Raw genomic sequence first — 20,978 nt, 5'->3', positions numbered from 1 at the left:
AAACTTCAATTTAGTTCCACATTTTCATGTTTTTGTTTGCTTACATTATTATCATTGCCAATGATTATATCTTAACCTTTTTATTTTTTCCCATTTTCTATTTTTCTACCTTTTTTTTTCTCTATATAGGATCTTCGTGCACTAAAATGTCGAAAATGTCAATTGAAAAACGTGAACCCAACGTTATATTTCTTATTGAAACAACTATCAGAGCTAGATTTGGGAGAAAATCAGGTAAAAATCTTGTGTATTATTCAAGCTCTATCACATCGACAATTGAAGTGGTAATTTTATTAGATTTTCATGAAAATTTTATTTTATGCATGGCTTGATCTGTCTGCAATGAAGTTTCTTATTTCATGATAAGGAAAATCTAATAAAATGATTATTCTTCAATTAATGCTAGACCTAATTTTTTCCATGTATTTAAGAATACATTGCTGTTCCTCAATGAAGTCAATTTTTAATATTATGCCTCAAATAGACAAGGAACACGGTCGTGAATACGCTCACAAAGTTGACTATCCTCAACTATATTGATTGAGGATACTCATGAGTATAATCATTTAGATGGGTACCTTAACAGTCAATGGGTATGCTCACTTTAAATATACTAGATGAGCATGCTCATGAGCGTTGCTCTCAGCTTACTCTGCTCTTGAGAGCACCCTCTTGACCTACTAGATGTATGCTAGGGATGTCGAGTATATGCATCTTTTATTTTGATATTTTGATGCTTTATAGTTTGTCAATTTACCGATTCAATTCTGCAAATGTGACTTTTTCAACCCGCATGAAAAGGAAAAGTTTTTTCATTTGCACAGATTTTTTTTTCCACAACCAACATTTATGTTTATTGTTATTTTTTCCATATCACTGAACACTCAATGAGATATAGCATGCCACACTTTGTGGTGTAATTTTTTCATTTACTCTATGGTTTTTGATCCCAATATTATTAATAAATTTATACATGTGTGGAATTGATTTTGTGGTATGACACATTTCATACATCACTCAATTGATATAGTTTGGAAGTATATATTTGGTATGTGGACCAGAAATTCATTTAGTTCTGCAAATATTTTCACTTCTCTGTCTTACTCTCTCTTTTCCCAATTGTTTGCTTTTATCTTCACCAATTTACATATATATGTCCAATATATAAAGCATGTATTACATACGTATATTCTTCTTTACACTTGGCAGCTTCAACAAATAGATGCGGACGAGTTCAAGGATATGAAATACTTGAAGCAAATACATTTGGATGGTAACCAATTGTCGACGATTGTCAGTGGCTTATTCTCTAGCCAAAAGAGTCTTGAGTATTTAGGTAAGTTCTATTTTGCAATAGAATGATTTTTTGTGTTAAAACATTTTATAGATTAAAGTTTCCTCAGCAGTTCTTACAATCGTTTAAAACATAAAAGCATGCTTGAAATTTTTATCTTTTTTTTAAGGATAAGAAGTTATATCCGGAAATTATCTAGCCAATTGAAATTTATTCAATGAAAATGTTTAATTCATATTCCATTATTAAAGCTTCCTATCCTTTATACCTGCTTGTTTTCAATGCAATCTTTTCCACTCAAAGGTTTTCTTATAAAGCTTAAAAAATTATAGTTTTCTCCTTTTTCCTTTCTTTACGGAATTTTATATACCATAAAATATTTTCTCAATGACCCTAAAGAACATGGCTGGAAAGGAAACTCGACTCTTTTTTTTATTTAATAATTTTTAAAAAGCTTTTTTATTCACATAAATTTATACCTTTCATTTTCAGATCTTTCACGTAATCGTCTGAGAAAAATAGAAAGTCAAGCCTTCAATAATTTATCAAATCTAACATATCTGGATATATCGTATAATAAGTTGCCTACACTCGAACTAAATTATATGTATCATTTGACAAAATTGCAGACACTCAATATAAGCGGAAATGTGCAGCTTAACTTATTTGAAATGAGTGCAATGTTCCAAAACATGTCAAACTTACGGTCCCTATCAATTGCTGATATAACAAATTTACCATTGGATATTTTTGAAACGTTAAATAAACTTCAATCATTGAACATATCGGGTGCTGGGTTAGGAGCTAACATTAGTCGTATATTGCAGCCGTTGATTATGTTGAAGGTATGCATAAATCTATAAATGAAATTCAAAAATTTTCCAAAAAAAAAACATATGCCTCATTCGCATATGGCTGATTTAAATATTTTCAATTTCCTGCCTGATGTCAAACTTTTCCCATCTATTTTCCTCCGCAAATTCTTTTCCAAATCATAAGGTATGCGTATACATATACATGACATACAACATGTCAATAATGTTAATCATATCAGTAAGGAAATTGTGAAATAATCAGAAATAATAAAAACATTTTCAACGTCAACGAATAACAAACATAAAATCATTTTTCATTCTTTTTATTTCGATTTTTGATGGAAATAACTTACTCGTAGGAATTGGATATATCGAGAAATTTTCTGACTGGATTTGATGAAGATTTGGTGGAAAAATTGCTGAGCATTGAGAATGTTTATTTTGAACATAATAAAATCATATGTGATGTATGTAGCGTGGGTGCTATGGTCGATCGCAAACATTTGGTAAGAAAATGACTTGATTATTTCATTAGCTTTCGAATATATTTCATAAATTCATTATGTCCTTTATACATATTTAGATGAAATGGAAATACATGCCAGCATGCAATCAACCGGATCATTTACGACATAAGCAAATAAATCGATTAATTAAAGAAAACTTGGTCGCATGTTATGAGAATTTAATACTTGATGGAGGCAATGATGCTGCAAGTACATCATATAAAATCCTCCACGAAAGCCAACTCAACTTAATCGCTTTTATGGGCGCATCTATTTTCGTTCTATTACTACTGATAATCATCATTTCAATCTCCATTTGTACAAGACAACGAGCGCACTATTATACAAGAGAGGATGGAAAAGGAGGTAAATAATGACCGTTAATGCTCAACAATAAATTTTAAGCTTCTTTTTCTATAACCAAATGCTTTGATCATCACTTTATCCCTTAAACTTTAAACAATCATTCATTTGATTCAATTATATGTAGCGTATGTATGGAGAAATTGAAAATGCGCTTTATTCACTGTCTAGAAGATTAGTTTTCATAATCCTATAACGTCTAAATTTTCTCTTTCTCTCTTCATTCCTCGCCAGTGCTTTATATGAGATTGATTGAAATTTTTCCCTTTTTCTTTATTTTCTTTCAATGCTTTTCCTTTTTCCTTTTCTCATTTGATTTTCTGTAGAACTTTTATCTAATTCCAGAACAAGCCAACAGTGAGAAATGCCTTGAGGGATCACTTTTACCCGGAACAGAAATAAATTTTAAATTTCCACTTGATGACGATAATATTTGTACAGTAGACGAGATTTGTCTGCCCCCACCACCATCCAGATATTTATCATCAAGTATGAGATCAAGCTGATATTTTTTAAAAGAAGTTCAGCATAGTGAGTTGCTTTAATTATCTAATTTAATGATACTATTTAATTTTATGAACTTTTAAATAATTTTATGATATTTACATATTTTTCTAAAAGAGATTTTAAAGGAAATAGAAATAGGTCACAAAAAAAAAGAATTATATTATATAACTTATTTTTAATGTATATGTTTGTACATGGAAGTTTGACTCTAGTGACTATGAATTATTGTAATTTAAGTACATATGTAGGTTTGTGTAAATATATTAGAACTTAGTTTTTAAATCGTCAACAAAACGATCTTTTACAAAAAAAAAAGTTAACAACATATCAAATTTAACTTTTAAAGTTCATACCGAAAATTGGAGTTGTTTTGATAGACACAAAGGCAATTTACATTTTGAGCTTTAAATCACGAATTTCTATATTTTACAACAATGTTTATAGGTCAAAAAATTTAGCCACATTTTAACATAAATCTCAAAATCCGCACCCCAAAAGTAATTTGATTAGAAGCTTAAAAGTGACATAGACAAGCATAAGCACTGCCTTTGCCTGTCAATTTACGTTTTATATTTTAATTTGATCACGATGACAGTTCGGATTTTAAAAATATGTGGTTTCAAGCCAAATTTTTTGACATGTAAATAGGGTTCAACGCGCAGGTATGCGCACATTGTTTGCAAGTATTGCATGCAAGTACTAGAATTATATGAAAATCAAACAATTGTATGCAATTTTTGCAAGAAATATGCGCACACTTGCGCTTTCTTGAAGGTTTAGATCTTTAAATAAAAAAGCAGTTGTGGCTATCAAGACAACTCTGCCGAAAATGATGTAATGTTTTCAAGATTCTTTTATTCCTTAGTACATGTTTTCATGTCGACATAAATGAACAATATTATTTGATATTATAAAATGTACTCACGTTCCATTTACCTTCATATTTTATGCTTGGTTTACCAGCATCATCATACATGCGATTGGTTCTTGATAAAGAAATTTAAGAATTTTAAATTTGTTCACTTTAATCAAACCATTTTTTAATAAAAAAGGATAACTATAGAAATTATAGATAACTTTTATAAAAGAACTGATTAAAAACGATAAGAAATACTCATAATCAAGTACATACTTACATCCAAGCTATTTCCACTCCATTGACATGTCGATAATGAAAAAATTTAATAAATTTAACGACAAATAAAACATGATGTGGTAATAATTTAGTTAAGTGAAAGAAATAATTTTTTATATATTTCTCGCTCTTATTTTCTTATCATGACATGAATATTGTGAGAATAAAAGCATCAAGCAGCGGAAGCAGTTGAAAAAAAGGAAAACTTTGTGTTAAAAAGTTTGTTTGAAGCAAACAAAAATGTGTCAATTAAATCATTTAAGAAATTCCTCTTTTTTTATAAGCGCTAAAAATGAATGAAAGTTTTATTTTATTGAAATGGCAAACAAAAGTTTGTGCACAATTTCCCACAGGCAAGGATCGTGAACACCTTTTTGCGCCTGTCAAACAGTATGTCTTATTGAGAAAGGTTTTTAAATTAAAGATTTTGTGTCGCGTGGCAGATTTGTAAAATGATTTACCTGCTCTGAATTATGAGATTTCGTTGAATGCACATCTTTTAACAGACCCGAGCGACACACATGAAGAAGGCTCCGTCACGGAACTTTAAAGGTTCCCCTAAACGTTATTTATTAACTCCAAATGGAAGCAGCCTAAATTTTGCGTTCATATGACTGGAATTTTAACGGACCCTTTAAGCTTCCGTGACGTAACCTTTATTTGTGTCACTCGGGCATTGCAATGCACATTCTATAGCAGAAGGTCTGTTCATGAATTCAGTTAATGATGAGGTTTGCTTTTCAACTAAAAAAAATTGCGCTTTTTGAACCATGATTCACACAATCCTTCACTTTTTTATTCATTTCTTTCATTGCAATATCAAAATTTATGACTCAATTCTTGATGAGAATGAAAGAAAAACACAAAAAATTTATATATTTTTGTTATCATCAGATGAGAATTTTTCCATTTGTGGCTTCTAGTTGGAGAACAAAGGAAAAAAAAGTTATAAAAACTGCACACAATTCATTTATGCTGACATAATCTGAATGCTCGCATTTCATTTTTTTATGGATGAATAAAATTAAAAAATTATAATTTAAATTTTTTTTCCTGTTTTTCTGTATACAATGAAAATTGTGAGAAAAGGAAAAGTTTTTTTTATAGTCAAACAAAAAAAAAAAAAAAAACGGAATAAAGGAAATTTTTACATAAGAAAAGAATTGGTTATATGCATTGAGTGCCTTTAGAATGACTCTAGAGACGATAAAATAATTGAAAATTAAAATTGAAAAACGAAAGAAACTTTTATATTTCAGACAGAGTTGATATTTGAGTCCAGATTGGCACAAATAGAGAAGGCTCCTACATGGAGCTATTATGGCTTGGTTAAAGCTGTTTTATTATGGAAGTCGCTTAAATTTGGAAGCCAATTGGTGTTAATTAAAAAGCTTTAGTTGAATTGAAATTGCTGAGTGGCTTAGCCATCTTCGTTTGAGTCACTCGGGTGTCGATTCCTGAGAATTATGGATAGGATCGGTTAAGACTTGCTTTTAATGAATATTTGACTTTCACTCGAAGCCTTTTGCTTTACTGTAGATTTTCTCATTTCATGAAAATTATGAACCCTAGATCAATGGCTTTTCTCAGTAAGTGCCTGATGCTGACTCTATTGATGGATGCGTTGGGGTTCGTTCACCAATTTAGGCGTATAAAAGTCTTGATCTCCTCTAAGAGGTCTCTAAGAGCGTTACGTAATAAGTAAACGAGCTCTTATAGCAAAATAATCCATATATGATGCACAAATTGAATACAACAGTTGCAATCAAGAAGCAACCCTGGAAATGCAAATGAATTTTTTTTTCATGTAATAAAAAAATATTTTAATTTTTTTTGTAACTAGTTAAGTGAGAAAAATTAATTCAATTAAGAGAGCAAAATTAAATTTCATATTTGCATAAATATTCGTTATATTGTTGTTTTACTGCCAATGATTTCCTTTTTGAATAAACAATTTTCACACAATTTCATTTTCATTAAATAATCCTCTTAATTATGCAAAAAATAATAAAATTGAAAAAACTTTTTTTTTAATATGACATGGATTAATTAATTAATTTAACACACGTTTATGATAAATTAACCATTTTTTCGACTTTAACAATATAAATTTAATTTTTTTAATTGTCCACACAATGACTATATATTTTATATACCTATATACATTGTGGAATGTATATAAAATACATTGGGTAGATTTTACATCCCTTAAAAAACAAAACTCGTTCTCTTTGCACAATTTTTCGTAATTAAGGTCAACGCGAGACGGAAGAAATCCACAGCGTGAGTTCATTTATTTTACAAGTTTTATATTTTATTTACTCAGACCAATACTCTTAATTGTTTTAATTTATGGAAATTATACGACTTCAAAATTTTTAATTAAGTCGAGCGTACCTTTTTCCATTTACTCCTTTCTTTTGGTTTATTATGCTGAGTACCAAATCGAAAAGTCATATTCCCGGAACGTTCATATCAATTTATAACGAAACATTTCTGTTTTTAATGGTTTATTTGTACCAAACAGCGAAAAAGCGGAATTGGTCTATTTGGTGTATGAATTAAATTCTACATTTGTACGCGAATGTTCAATTTAATTATAAAGTTATAATGATGCAATGGAATTTCGATAAATTGATCATAAAATGGTCTGAACAGGAACTTCCTTTGTCAATTTAATTTGCAAAATGGCTGCATAATATCAAATTAATCATAAAGAAGCTAATTTTAAATTTTAAAATCAAGATTAATTTGGATAATAAACTGAATAAAAGGATATGCATGGGAAAAAATTATGCGGGAACGTGCAAAGTAAAAAAGAACTGAACTAAAAATACAAGAGTGGAATTTTTATTTCATTTTCATCTTTTAATAGCTTCCAATTAATCATTACGTGATTTCGATACTTTATGTAAAGATATGACTATTATTAAATTTTCATATGGATACGAATGTCAAATTTATTACTTAAGGCAGAATAGCAAAATCATATACACACATTATGATTAGTTTTATGTTTATATCTCTCTTATGTTTAATTAGAAAAAGCATAAAAATGAGAAATAAAATATAAATTTTTTAATGAATTTTTGACTTTTTATTTTCTAATGCTTTTAATGCTAAAGGTTGAGCCATAAATGAGGTAAATGTTTCATAATTAGAAATTTTTTTTTTCGAGAGGTTTTCATCATCCATTTCCATATCTGTTGATTAAGAACTCATTATTTTCAGCATTGAGTTTTTAATTAATAACAAATATTGATTCACTGATTCTAGAACATTTTTACCGTAAAAATGACCTAAGGAAATAATGCCTTCGTGGAATTATGAATGTACCTTCATATAGGCTTCAAAAAGCATTTTTGATAGTTTCCGTTTAGATTACGCATTATATTTTGTTTAGTTTATCAAATTAATGCGAGGTGTAGTAACTTTAAAATGGAACTAGATTTTATTATGTTTTTTGCTTAATTCGGTGTGATCCTTGGACACCTTCAGATGCTGCCTGACAATGACCCTTTCGCTTGCTTCAGCTTGACAATTTCTAATCAAAAATACAATACTGTCTCAGTCAGCAGCTTCCTTTCATGAGTGCATTGTTTGTCTTCGTGATATTTTACCATCTACAAAGTCAGACTTGAAGACCGTATTTAAGGAATCTTCCACAGACTTCTTCTAACATGTCCAGACCACGAACCATGTTCACTTAAATTTATTTTACGATGTCAGTCTCTCTTTTATTTTTGTTTAGGTATTTTAAGATCGTAAAACTTGGAAATGTTTATCAAAATAAAAAAAAAAATGTATATATACAGCTCCTAAACAGAAGGGATCCACAAAAAGTAATTAAAATGTTAAAGCTTATTCCGTTTTTAGCATCATAAATCTTCCAATTTGCAACCTTCAATCTTTCAGTTAACCTGCACTTGTATTTTTATGTGACTTGGTATGCATGAGCTTTAATCCTGTGTGTTCATCACTTGTTCACTTATTCATTCTTTGCAAGTCATACAAATTAATTACCCATTCACTGAGTAAATTTTCTGGCCAAAAAGGATCCTTGTACAATATGAAATATTTTGTTCTTTGATATTTACTATAGAAGAACATATAAAACAGCACAAAAAGAGAACAACAAAGGTAAGAAGAAAAAGAAAAGCCAGAAAAAGGCAAGTAAAAAAGCTCATAAAAAATCTTTTTTGACAGTCATAAAAAAAGAATGTTGAAAGGTATGGAAAGGTGCTTGAATATATATGTATATGAAAAAAGGAAGAGAGGAAAGTTCATATATGAACGTAGTCGGGGCACCTCTCTTACACACATTATCATCTGAATGGAATTTTTGATTAAATGTGTCGTAAAAAAAGTTGATGAGAACATGAAATATTAAGCAGTACAATTCATAATTGATAACAATAGCTTTTCTGACGTCAAAAACCTTAATTTCCATAGTAACAGGGACAAATGGTTCCAACGAACAATGATGAATGAATTTGAGTTTGTTTATCTAGTTCAAATCATAAATTTTGTTGCAGACCTTTCCTCATTCTCACCATCGTCCTTCTTATGGCTATTTATAATGCACCTACCTCTTTGTTATTACTAATAAAAAAGAACTGATTTAATCATTCTCTTCTTAACAACAAACATCGACATTACCTCCAACCAACTATAATGTTTCCCCGCGTCAGTTGATTATACATCAAAAAAAAGAACTTAACACTGCAGTAATTTTGTTTTAGTAAGGTAGTTGAATAGTGATAACAACCATGACAAACGTAATCATTATGATTATCAAGAGATTTTTTATGTGAGCTGTGAAGAACATAAAAAAAGCAGCGAATCTGACAAGCATTCATAATAATGTCACTGCAGCAAAATCATTGCAGATGCTTATGTGTTCGTTATGCGCATATATATATATTTGCATTTGTTTCCTCTGAATATTTTTGGAAATAAAATTTTGGAAATATTAGGCTTTAAAGAAAATTGAAGTTCACTAGAACACTTCATCGATGTATAGGAATATGAACATTTAAGCATGTAAAAATGAAGATAATTAAAATTGATATACTTAATTTTTCATTCAATATGCTGCTAATTATATTAATTGTTTTTCAAGCAATATCCAGCATAATATTTAATAACAATATACTGTAAAATTATGATCCTCAAACATGCAGCCATTAATTTTTTTTTTCAATTTTCATTTTTATAAAGGTGTTAATATAATAATTTGATGATTATCATCCATTAGCAACAATGTTGTAACTAGAAGTTTTGCATTTTCTACAACTTATAAATTATTATTACTTCCTTACTTACTTGGGGAGTTGGGGAGGTAGTTGATCTGACAAGGTGGCTGACCAATCGCCAATTGTTCCCTATGCAGTAGTACTTCTCGTTTTCAGTAAGAACACCGCTGGTGATCGAAGCTGTGCTGGGATAAATACTTAGCTGTACAAAGAAGATTACAAGAGTAAGTCCTTAATTGTAAAAGTGTACAGTTGGCTCTGCAAATACAACAAATTTTCTGTCAGCTTGTTGAGCTGGCTTTCGGTCATCACTGTTCTGCGCTAAGTAGGTTTTGGAGCTTATAGTCATCGATTCCTTTGCGGAATTATTATAAAACAGACAAATGACGGCTGTTATATTATTAAAATTTCTTTCCAGAATAATTTTTAATAAAATTATTTAAATTTACATGAAAATGCTTTTTGAAAACTTCTATTTAAAAGTAAAGAAAGGCTCATTGTGTGTAAAATAATCAGTAAGATAAGGTGTTTTAATTTAAAGTGTGTTCAAATTTTAAAACATATTTGAAATAAAAATGGTTTCAAATGCGAAACTGTCACCGATTGAAAGCTCAATTCATGGAATTCGTTATATAGCCGATAGTAATTCACATAAATCAGTTCGAATTTTTTGGTTAATTATTTTCCTGTTGTCAATAATTGGATTTTCATTTTATGTCTACGGGGTATATTCAAAATGGATGTTGGCACCAGATATTGGAATAACTGCCAATTTAAAACCAATCCGAGAAATACCTTTTCCGGCTGTTACAATTTGTTCTCCCATGAATATAAAAAATGAATTTGCAAATTTTAACAAAGTTTACAATGAGCTTAATATCAATGGAACTATAAATGCAGAAGAATTAATTAATGATAAACAAAAAATGATTTCAGCAATTGTTCAATCTTGCGATCCAAATCTTTCAACATTTTTTACCAAAATAATTAAACAATCTGCTTCTCAAGACCTTATTGATCATTTAATTCGAGGTTCTTTTAAATCTGAAGAAGCTTTTTTTCGATGTTATTTAAATAGTAATTTTAAGAAAAATTGCAGTGAAATGTTTAATAGAATAGTAACTGATGATGGAATTTGTTACTCATACAACATGCAAGGATATAATACATTATTCAATAAGAATTCAGTTGATAGTGATTTTGACTTATTTTATCGTAAAGGCATTAAAAATATTGCTAAAGATCATTCAGTGTTTTTTGATGAAGACAATGAAGAAGTTGAATGGACACTCCAGCAAGGATATAATTCAAATGATGATACTGTATTTCCATTTAGAATTATCAGCAAGAATAGCATTGAGTTCATAATGATGCATCCAAAAACTGAAACAAACAATTATTGTCCAGCATTACGTAACAGCTATAAGATCATTTTTCATATGCCTAACGAAATTCCAACCAAATTTCATGATTACATTTACTCATCAATGGGTTCACAGTTTCTTATTTCTATGACTGCAAAGCATTTTATGACTGATTCCAGTCTCAAAAAACATCCTCCTGAAATTCGCGGATGTTATTTTGAAAATGAACGCAAATTAAAATTTTTCAAGTCGTATACAAGAGCTCATTGTGATTTAGAATGCCTCACAAATCATACATTGAAAATTTGTGGATGTGTAAGGTTTTCAATGCCTCGATCATCTAAAACATCAGTTTGTGATTTGGATGAAACTGCTTGTTATAACGATGCAATGCGACACTGGCCTCATGATGTGGAAAATTCATTAAATTTTGCAGTTCCATGTAATTGTTATCCACCATGTAACAATATAAAGTACAGCACAAAACTTATTGATCATGTCAATATAGACAGTTTATCGAATGCAGCAAGTTTCCATACTTTACGAAATCACAGCAAGTAAGGTTCTTTCATCGAATTAATTATTTTCATACCTAATTAAGAGCTTTCTATTTTTATAATTTATGTAGCAGTGATGAAATCATCACAAGTATCAAAATAATTTTTGAAGAATTTTTAATTGATGAGCAGACTAATTTTGTTGCATATAAATTGGAGAATTTTATTGCTGAATGCGGAGGATTACTTGGACTTTTTATGGGATGTTCAATGCTTTCAATCGTTGAGCTATTTTATCTATGCTTCAAAAAGATAACAGATAAAAAGAATCGATATTCAAATACCAAACATTTAAAAAATCAGAATTTTTCAAGGCATAATAGGTAGGCTGGACACATAATTCTTGACATTTACAGAAATTAATACAAATGCCATTTTTAGGGTATTTTGCTCACAGTCGATGCGTGTAAGAAATTTACAGAAACGTAATTACAATTTCAAACGACAAACCAAAATTAAGAAAGTGATTCCTTTTCGTGAAGTCACAGAGTAAATCACAGTCCTCACATTTTATTGCAAATTTTTATTAAATTTTGAAGTTTTAGGTATAAAAATTTTGAAAAGTAGCTTTAATTCTTATTAAAGATTAATTCTTTCACTATGATAAAAATATTATAAAGCATATATTTTCCTGCTTGCAGTCACTAGCGCAATTTTGATGTGCATACATTATTAACTAATGCATTATCTCTAAATAAGGTGTTACTTAAAAATTATAGGATTATGCATACGTGGTGTTTTAAATTAATATTTTTCACTCAAACTATTTTATATCAACTTTCAACAATTTTTTGTCATTTTTGAGTATTAAATAACCACCGAAAATGAAAATCACGGGTTTCCAGAAACACCTACTTGTAGCTTGTTGACATTCAAATATGTGATCGCTTTAAACAATTTTATATCAACTTTCAACAATTTTATTGTCATTTTCGAAAATCCAAAAGGAAAAAGCCATGCAGGTATTTAAGTATGGAATACCCCGGTATTTTATGGGTATGGCGGTATTTAGCCATATTTGTATGGATGTTCTAAGCCTGGGGAAAAAGGCGACTTGGTGCTCTAAAAGCAACTTCGCGTAGAATAGTAATACAGGAATGTGAATTAGATGTCAAATTGTTTAAGACGGATATTGGCATCCCAGCTAGTATACTATTTAGTTAGACATCTACTAACGTCGATTTCAAGACATGCCAAATTAATCATGTATAAGAAATAATCCGCCAAAATCTTTAAAGTCATTTTGTTAAAATCTAAAACTTTTTTACTTGAGGGCTTACCGATTAGTTATCAATCCATATGTTTTAAAAGTTAAAAAAAAATAAAAAAAAAAACCTTTAAAATTTCAATGTGGTTTGCTCCAGAGGATACTAGAATCTTTGGAGAAGTCTTCACCGATTTCCACAAAAAAGGATTCAACGGACTCCAGTGGAAGACTTAGAGTTCGGACTTCCAAAGTTCTGCCAACTCTTTTCTCCAAGGATCAGTACGTTATGTCTTTTCCAAGATAGAGTAAGTCTAATTTCAAATAATCATTTTATTTTGGTGGGTGTATAGGTTTTGTATTTGATTCGTTTAAATAAATTCTTGTCTAAATTTAGTAAATTTATTGTCAACATGCTAAAATTAGATTCAGCTCCCACGATTGATATTAAAAATAACATTTTTGACTTCCTTAAATAACAATTTGAAAAAATCATAAAAATAATAATGAACAAAAATAAATCATAAATTTCATGAATATTCAAGTAAACAAGTGATGAAAGATCAAAATAATTCATATTTGAAAATACAAATAAAAAGTATTCATAGATGTTGCGTATCCAGGGCCAACTCATGAACTCTTCTCAAACAATCCTTCTTGGGTTTCCCGAAGTCTCGATTAAGATAAAATTACGAGGGTGGGACTGAGAATGAAATCTGAATTGAGGCTGAAATCGGGTCAAAAAACAAGATTAAAAGAGAATTGATTAAAGTCTTGGTCTCGACAAATCTCGAGACTTCCCACAAAAATCCAGTACCAGGCCAGCTTGACTCTGACTTAGTACTACGCCGGTGCCTAATGCCAGATTTTATATTGATTAGCCGACTTGATAATAATTATAAATCGCACAAATAAACAATTTCAACCTTTCAAATATTAATCAAATAAATGAATTGAATTTAAAAATAGAAGAGCCGACATAAGATTTAACAAATGTAAGTAACAATTTTTGTATTCTCGATCAATATAAAAGAAGAAAAATTCTCAGAAAAATTTTGGAATAAACATTTCAATAAATTTTCGTCGAATAAAAACAAAAATTACTGTGTGAAAATAAACATTGAAAATGAGAATTCCGTTTTGAATGTTAATTGTGCCTAGCATACATATACAAAGTGACGTGTTAAAATCTTAATTTTGTGTGAAATAAAGTTTTAATTTTTTTTTATTTCAAGTGGACGTCACTGCATCAGATTGCAATTGTTCTTCACTTTTTTAAAATTCATGGCATGTGTCAAATTGTGGTGTTGAAAGCGACATCGGCAGTTTTTACAGTCATTTATCTGAGATTTTTTTTGCATTAATTAATTCATTCCAGATGCTTAAAGTGATTATGTTTCATGGTGTCTCTCTTGGTGTCTACTTGTCAAATTCAATTTAGATCAGGAGTGGACAACCTGCGTGCTGAGGCACATCAGTGTGTTGCCCAATTCTTTGTAAATGAAATGAACCGGATACCGTGTGCGGTTTCTGTATTGGCTTATTACTAAGATGTGTCATGATACAAAAAAGGTTGTCCACCACTGCTTTAGACTTTAAAAACAAGAGAGGCGTCAAAAGGCAAAGATATCATAATTTTTTCATCATTCAAATCTTTATTATAATCATCTGTTGAATATCTTTATAAGCACATATGGATGTCGATGGAACCTCAGTTACTATGTTGACGTTACATAGTTTGCTATGAACTAAAATAAACATAGGAGAACATATTATGTTTGTAGAAGAGGAGACGAATAAAAAATATGCCTTACGGCTACAATAAAATTAAATTATATTTTATATTTTTTGAAAGATTAAAAAAACAAAGTTGACAGGATAATTACTCTAGTCACACACATAAAACTGTCGACTATTCGCATGTGTGTCTCATGACTTGACGAGCGATGATGAATAAACAATGACGGCAATTTTGATTCACACGCGAGGGTCGTTGCATATTTTTTATTTCATTCTTCATTTTTCTTTACAACTTCTTCCTACAGAACATTTTGGTTTTGTTGTTTGTTTCTCTTTGTTTATAAACCTAATTGACCTGTAAAAAGCCTGCAAGCGATCTGGCTAATTGGAAAATGAAATGAGATGAATTGAGTTGTGTTTTGTTTGTTTTTCTTTATTTCATCGTCGACAAAGTTGATTATTCATCATGAGGTATAAGAAAAATTAATATGGTTAATGAACTAAATTTAAAAAAGAGCATAATCATTTGATCCCACACAAATCGACCTTTTTAAAAAGCATTATATAAACATTTGCATATTTTCCACTTTATTAAATATGTTTTCGTCTATTAATAACACTTTTTTTATGCTGACTGCTTTTAACTGTTAATTTTAAACGGTTAGAAAAATTTCAAAAAAATAATTTTCAATATGAAAATGTGAAAATTTCTGTCATGCTAAATTGAGTATCGGATGAAGTCATAAAATTTCAAATCTCGATCACAGTGTCTTAAAATGTAATAAAAATAAGCACACACACATAAAAACATAAAAATAAGATTTTTTTATTGTCACTGATGTATATCGGAATCGTGATTAAAGACGCATATAAAAGAATCATCAAGTTTGCAGCTTTTTAATTTACTTTAAATACTTTTAATTTTATTGTGCAAAGTGGCCATAAATAGCACCCGACTGTTGAAATTATAAATTTATTTTTCTATGTTTAAATGACCCCATAAATGAAGAAGGAATCAACAGCAAATATAACAGAAAAAATGTTGATTTTATAATTTTACTTTTTTTTTATCAAGCAGTCAAATGTTGCCATCTGATGATGTTGTTTATTCAACCATAAATACAAATTTCCGGTCGAGTGTGCAAAATACGAATGTGACTGACAAAATTTACATTTTTTATGTTCTTGACACAAGTTGAACGAAATTGTTATAAAAATTTGGCAAGTCAGATTTCAGATTTCAGTATTAAATTCTTTGCTTACATTCGCAAAATGTATTTTCAGTATGAGATGGAGTTAAAATAAGAATAAGAACTAAAAAGGCACGAGAAAATCGCACTATGACAATGCATCTATCACACAAAACGTTTAAGTTGGAAATCCCGTTAAATGAGTTTTTTTTTTCGTAATTATTATTCACAACATAATACATGTGCCGAACATGCATAACATTTCAAACTACGAGAAGAGCTATTAATGACATGAACAAGCGTGAAAGTGATTGCGAGGCAAAAAAACAATATTTTCAATTATTTTGCAATTTCAATTAGAAACAAAAGCTTTTTTACACTCATTATTCTTCATTCTCCTACATTAACGACTGAATGCTGTAGATGGATGCTAAGGTTAAAGTTTAAAATCTGAATATTTGATCCATATTTAAATAATTATCATTTTGGCTGTGATGGGCTATGATAATTTGATGTTGATTTATTTCCACCAAGGCGTTAATACTCGAAATTTCTGAACAGTATCAAGGACTGTTGAAATTTTGTAGATATCATGCTGAGATTTTTCTGATACTTCCTAAGTACCAAAGTCTTAAATTGGACAGAAACATTTAAAATAATGTAAAAATATTTCAATACCTAAAAGCTATTTTTAATATTTATTTTTCAATCAGATGTTCACCTAAATAACAATCCATTTTATTATAATCTAGATCAGTGCTGGACAACCTATGTGCCGCTGAACACTCGTGTGCATTCAAATATGTTTGAAAATGTCATGAACCACATACTGTGTGCAGTTTCTGTAGAGTCTCATCACCAAGGCGTGCCGAGAAAACTAAAAGGTTGTCCACCACTGATCCATGTAGATGGTCTCGTTGTGAATTCACGATTCAACAACACTTTCATTCATTTGCATGAAAAGCTTAAGGCAGCAATTCAATTTGTTGATTTCCGAACGGTTTTTTTTCTCATGTTTTTCTTAAATATCCATTTCAGGATGAAAAGCCAGATGTTCTCTGCTCTTTTTTGATTCCCATGAGCGCAAAACAACCAATTGATTTGCATTTGTTTCATAAATTTCCTTTCTTATTTTTCTTTTATTCTTCTCGTACCCATCAACAAATCTCGCAATTGTTTTATCATCATCTGTTTTGTAAGGAACAAAAAAAATCATTTGCAAAAAATAAATTTTTGTGAGAAAAATAAATTAAAATATGAAAAAGTTCACCATGCTGTGAAGATGAATGAAGTTAAAGAGTCACATAGAAATGAATAAAAACAGGTACAAAAACAGCTCTAATGTCATTCAATCAAAAAATATGACGCATTTGATGACTTTATAAAAACATAGGTAATTTAAAAAATAATTCCTATTAAAATTCATACATGGACTTTTTATTGAAAAAGTTATCCACAATGATTGATATCGCACAACATTCTGTAAAAAATGTGCCAAAAATGTTCAGACCTTGCGGGAGATTGTGAATTACGTCAATTTATACTGAATATTTTTATTTTGCATCTCAATGATGTTTTTATTGCTTTTTACCCATCATAAAAGTGGAATGCCGCGGTGAGTGGATCATTTACGTTTTATCATTCAAGCCATGATATTTACCTATCTCTTTATACATATGAATGTTTATATGCATCCTTTAAAAATTCATCACGTTTGAAAAAAAGGGATCACACTCATATTTTCTGAATACATACGTATATGTGTAACAATATTCTTGTCATAAGACAATAAATGAATGGTTTATGGATGAAATTTAATGCAAAATGTGTGTTTTCATCATTTCCATTTCGGGTGAAAATTTATTATCGTAATTTGGTAACAATACGGTTACTGCTTTTGATACATTTTTTATAAAAAAAATTGTGTAAACAAATTACATGAGTTGGACTGGAAATGGACGATGATTTGTAAAAAAAAGGAAAATTTAGGCAGATCATCAAAATAAATTTGCTGTATAATGCAAGGAAATTATCTTTTTGAGAAGACTAACTCAACATATATCGTGTATGTATGATAAATTTATGCATCAAATGTAGTCTTCTTTTGATTCCAAGGAAATAGTTTTCATTATCAGTAATTATAGGATCTTTTTATACTGTACGGCATGAAAAGTCAGCATTTGTAACCATAACTATTCAAAGTTAATTAAAAGCTATCTTTTACTTACGTTTCGGCATTGGGAATACTTACACTGCACTTGCTCTAAGGACACCGCTTCGTAGCCCTATTCACGGTAAGACACAAAGTTGCCCTGACGTTATCGAGCTGGCTCGATTGATTTCGACTCATTTGAATACAAAGATTGAAATTTTACGAATTTAGCCTTTTAAGCTAACTTTTTTTAAACGCACAGAATCAGCTAAATTAACATAATTTAAGTACGATAAAAATAACATTATTAGGTATTATATGATAATGTATAAAGTTCGCATACTATGTAATTTCGGTCACAGTCATAATAATATTATGATGTAATAACATGTTCATATATAATTCATGTAGATAAGAACTTTCTTTACAATTTTTTTACAACTTCGTGGAAAATATTACTGAAAGAAAATTTGATATTTAATGAATAAATCATAACAAATTTAATAGGGTTCAACAATTTCATGCAAGTATTGCATAAACTCATGCGCTTGTATGCAACTCTTGCAACCAATGTGCGCACACTTGCATGCAATTGTTGAACCCTAAAATTTAAACTTTAAATTTTCAATCGAAATACTTATATAGAGGTAGACATGAAAGTTCTCTTCTTAATTCTATACTTTTAAGAATCAATGTGAAATTTCCTCAATAACAATACTTTGAGGAATTTTCCAAGTCATGACATTCGTAAAATCGTCGATTCAGATGCTGTATATATATATAATAAAAATTATGATGATAATTCAATTGAATGTGAAAAATCGATGCTGAAAATAAAATTTTATGGACTCCGTCTGGTATATTATAAGAGGGAAAATAAAATAAAGAACCGCAGAACCACAAAGCGCCATACATATATGTGTCATCGGAATATAAAGTCAGTAGAAATGGGCTTGACAGCAGTAGCAAGTAGCTTTATTTATTTTTTCACTACACATTCAATCAATCTTTTAATGACACTTATGAATTATTTATAGTTTTTATCTACAATGAATAATCAATTTATCGCCTGATGGCGCATAATAAAATTGTGAATAAATTGGAGGAATAGAGTATCCAGAATATTGATGTCAATAAAAGCCCATTCAAATGAAAATGACAGTGAAGATAAGATAACTTATTTGACTTATTTTTGAGAACTGTGGAACTTTTTTGTAGGAATCTTTTGATTTCTTCCTCGTTCCTTTTAACACGGAAGGTGCTTTCTTTTGTTCTTTAGTTCTTTTGTAATAAGTAAACAGTCCCTTATTACTAATATGTATACCATGTAAATGATCTGTATACATTAAAGCTTCTATATGAATTTGAATACAAAAATAATATATTAAGTACAAAATAGGATAATAATGAAAAAATGCTTTAAGCAGCTCAATTTTTCGAACTGCACTAAAAATAAATCACATCATAGAAAGAAATGGAAAAAGTTTCAGACTCTTTTTATTGCATGAAAACTTTTTATTTTTTCCATTTGATTTTTATTCTGTGTTTCTTTTTAAACAGATAATAGCAAAATAAGATTTATTCAAAAGAGCTTAAATTTTTCAAAAGAATAGAGCGGATGTTTTGTTCATTATTTTGCTAGCTGCAAAATACATAAATAAACTAAAATACACAATCAATCAGGAGGTAACAAGATGACGTTAAAAATAGTTTCAATGTTAAGAAAACATTTGCAGACTGAAGAATATAAATAACCCAAGGCTGCTTGTTTTCATTGATTAAGCTTCATATTAAACTTTAATTTTTAAATTCTTAATTTTTAATTTAATTAAAACTGATTGCTGAATCGCAATGCGAAACAATCTGATGCTAAAAATTGGTCCAACGAATTCTCACTACGCGGATTCTTGTTAATTTATAATATCATCGTGGATTAAAAATTTACACAAATTGCAAGCAAAAGTTTAAATTAGTTCTTGTATAAATTTTACATTAAAATTTTCTTCCACAAAATTCAAATTTTTTCATGAAATTTTCATCATAAGTTTTGAAAAGATTTATTTTAAAAATTCCATACAATATTTATATCCAAAGTCATTAAAATAGAACTTTATGATTGGTAAACTTTTTGAATGCAGTTTTCTTATTGTTGCTGACAACACAATGTAGACAAAAGTAAATTTCAATGTACACAATGAATTTGACTTTTCTCTAGGGTTGCTGTAGGGTGGCCATCAATATTTACGAAAATCTGAATACTTTGAGTCTTGATTTAAAATTCAGAAAAATTATTCTCATTTCTGGATTTCAACTCAGACCTTCAAATCGAAAATTTCTCAAGATAAGCCAAACCTTTTGAAATTTTATTAGTTGATAATTTCCAGTAGTTTTCGAGACCGGACAGATCCGTAAAAAACCAAGACATTCCCGTGGAAAAATAAGCAAATGATCAACCTTATTTTACTACTGGTCTGAATTCCCAATAATATTTTAATAAGTTTTATTGAAAATTTTGCGTTTTTCTTTTATTGTCGTCTAATTGGGTACTAAAGAAATTTATTATGCTTACTCAAAGTTATACAAAAGATCTTGTATATCAGTATTATTTAGTTTTTGATTCGGAAATTTCAACTGAATTTCTTTCAGTTACGTATGTATGTCTACAAAAGAGATATGAGTAAGATTCTGAATTGATTGAATTGTACTCAAATTCATATTTGATGATCATTTTTGTTTGCATTTATTGTTTGATTCTATCTGTCTCCTTATCATCATCTACTTTTTATGAATGCAAAGCAATTTAAAGCAGTAACATACTTACTTACAAACTTCGCAGGGCGTACATATGAATTGTGATCCATAACCTCCCTCAGATGGCGCCTAAAGCTGGCTCTTT

The 20,978-nt window shown here is 29.4% G+C and overlaps 2 protein-coding genes across 4 annotated transcripts in view; both read left to right on the top strand.

The window, feature by feature from the left end:
• LOC139090770 (chondroadherin-like) overlaps nt 1-7,612 on the top strand; it is a 30,907-nt gene extending 23,295 nt beyond the window's left edge. For 2 of the 3 annotated variants that reach the window (XM_070640590.1, XM_070640588.1), the window contains exons 5-10: nt 130-234; nt 1,210-1,336; nt 1,787-2,139; nt 2,469-2,615; nt 2,693-2,981; nt 3,324-7,612. In XM_070640590.1, coding sequence (XP_070496691.1) covers nt 130-234; nt 1,210-1,336; nt 1,787-2,139; nt 2,469-2,615; nt 2,693-2,981; nt 3,324-3,484 — 1,182 coding nt within the window. In that variant the 3' untranslated portion in view covers nt 3,485-7,612. Of the gene's footprint in view, nt 1-129; nt 235-1,209; nt 1,337-1,786; nt 2,140-2,468; nt 2,616-2,692; nt 2,982-3,304 lie in introns of all 3 variants that reach the window. The other variant, XM_070640591.1, reaches the window with a different exon arrangement.
• Nucleotides 7,613-10,450: 2,838 nt separating this feature from the next.
• LOC139090694 (pickpocket protein 28-like) lies at nt 10,451-12,289 on the top strand. The gene is made up of 3 exons (XM_070640494.1): nt 10,451-11,796; nt 11,868-12,119; nt 12,178-12,289. The coding sequence occupies exons 1-3, from the start codon at nt 10,451-10,453 to the stop codon at nt 12,287-12,289; spliced, it is 1,710 nt and encodes a 569-aa protein (XP_070496595.1).
• Nucleotides 12,290-20,978: the final 8,689 nt, after the last annotated feature.

Source organism: Chironomus tepperi, unplaced genomic scaffold, assembly GCF_022539635.2.
Source record: "Chironomus tepperi strain 1889 unplaced genomic scaffold, CSIRO-AGI_Ctep_v1 contig_219, whole genome shotgun sequence".
Classification (NCBI taxonomy): domain Eukaryota; kingdom Metazoa; phylum Arthropoda; class Insecta; order Diptera; family Chironomidae; genus Chironomus; species Chironomus tepperi.
The sequence above is the reverse complement of the archived record's forward strand: the minus strand, read 5'-3'. Positions and strand labels throughout refer to the sequence as shown.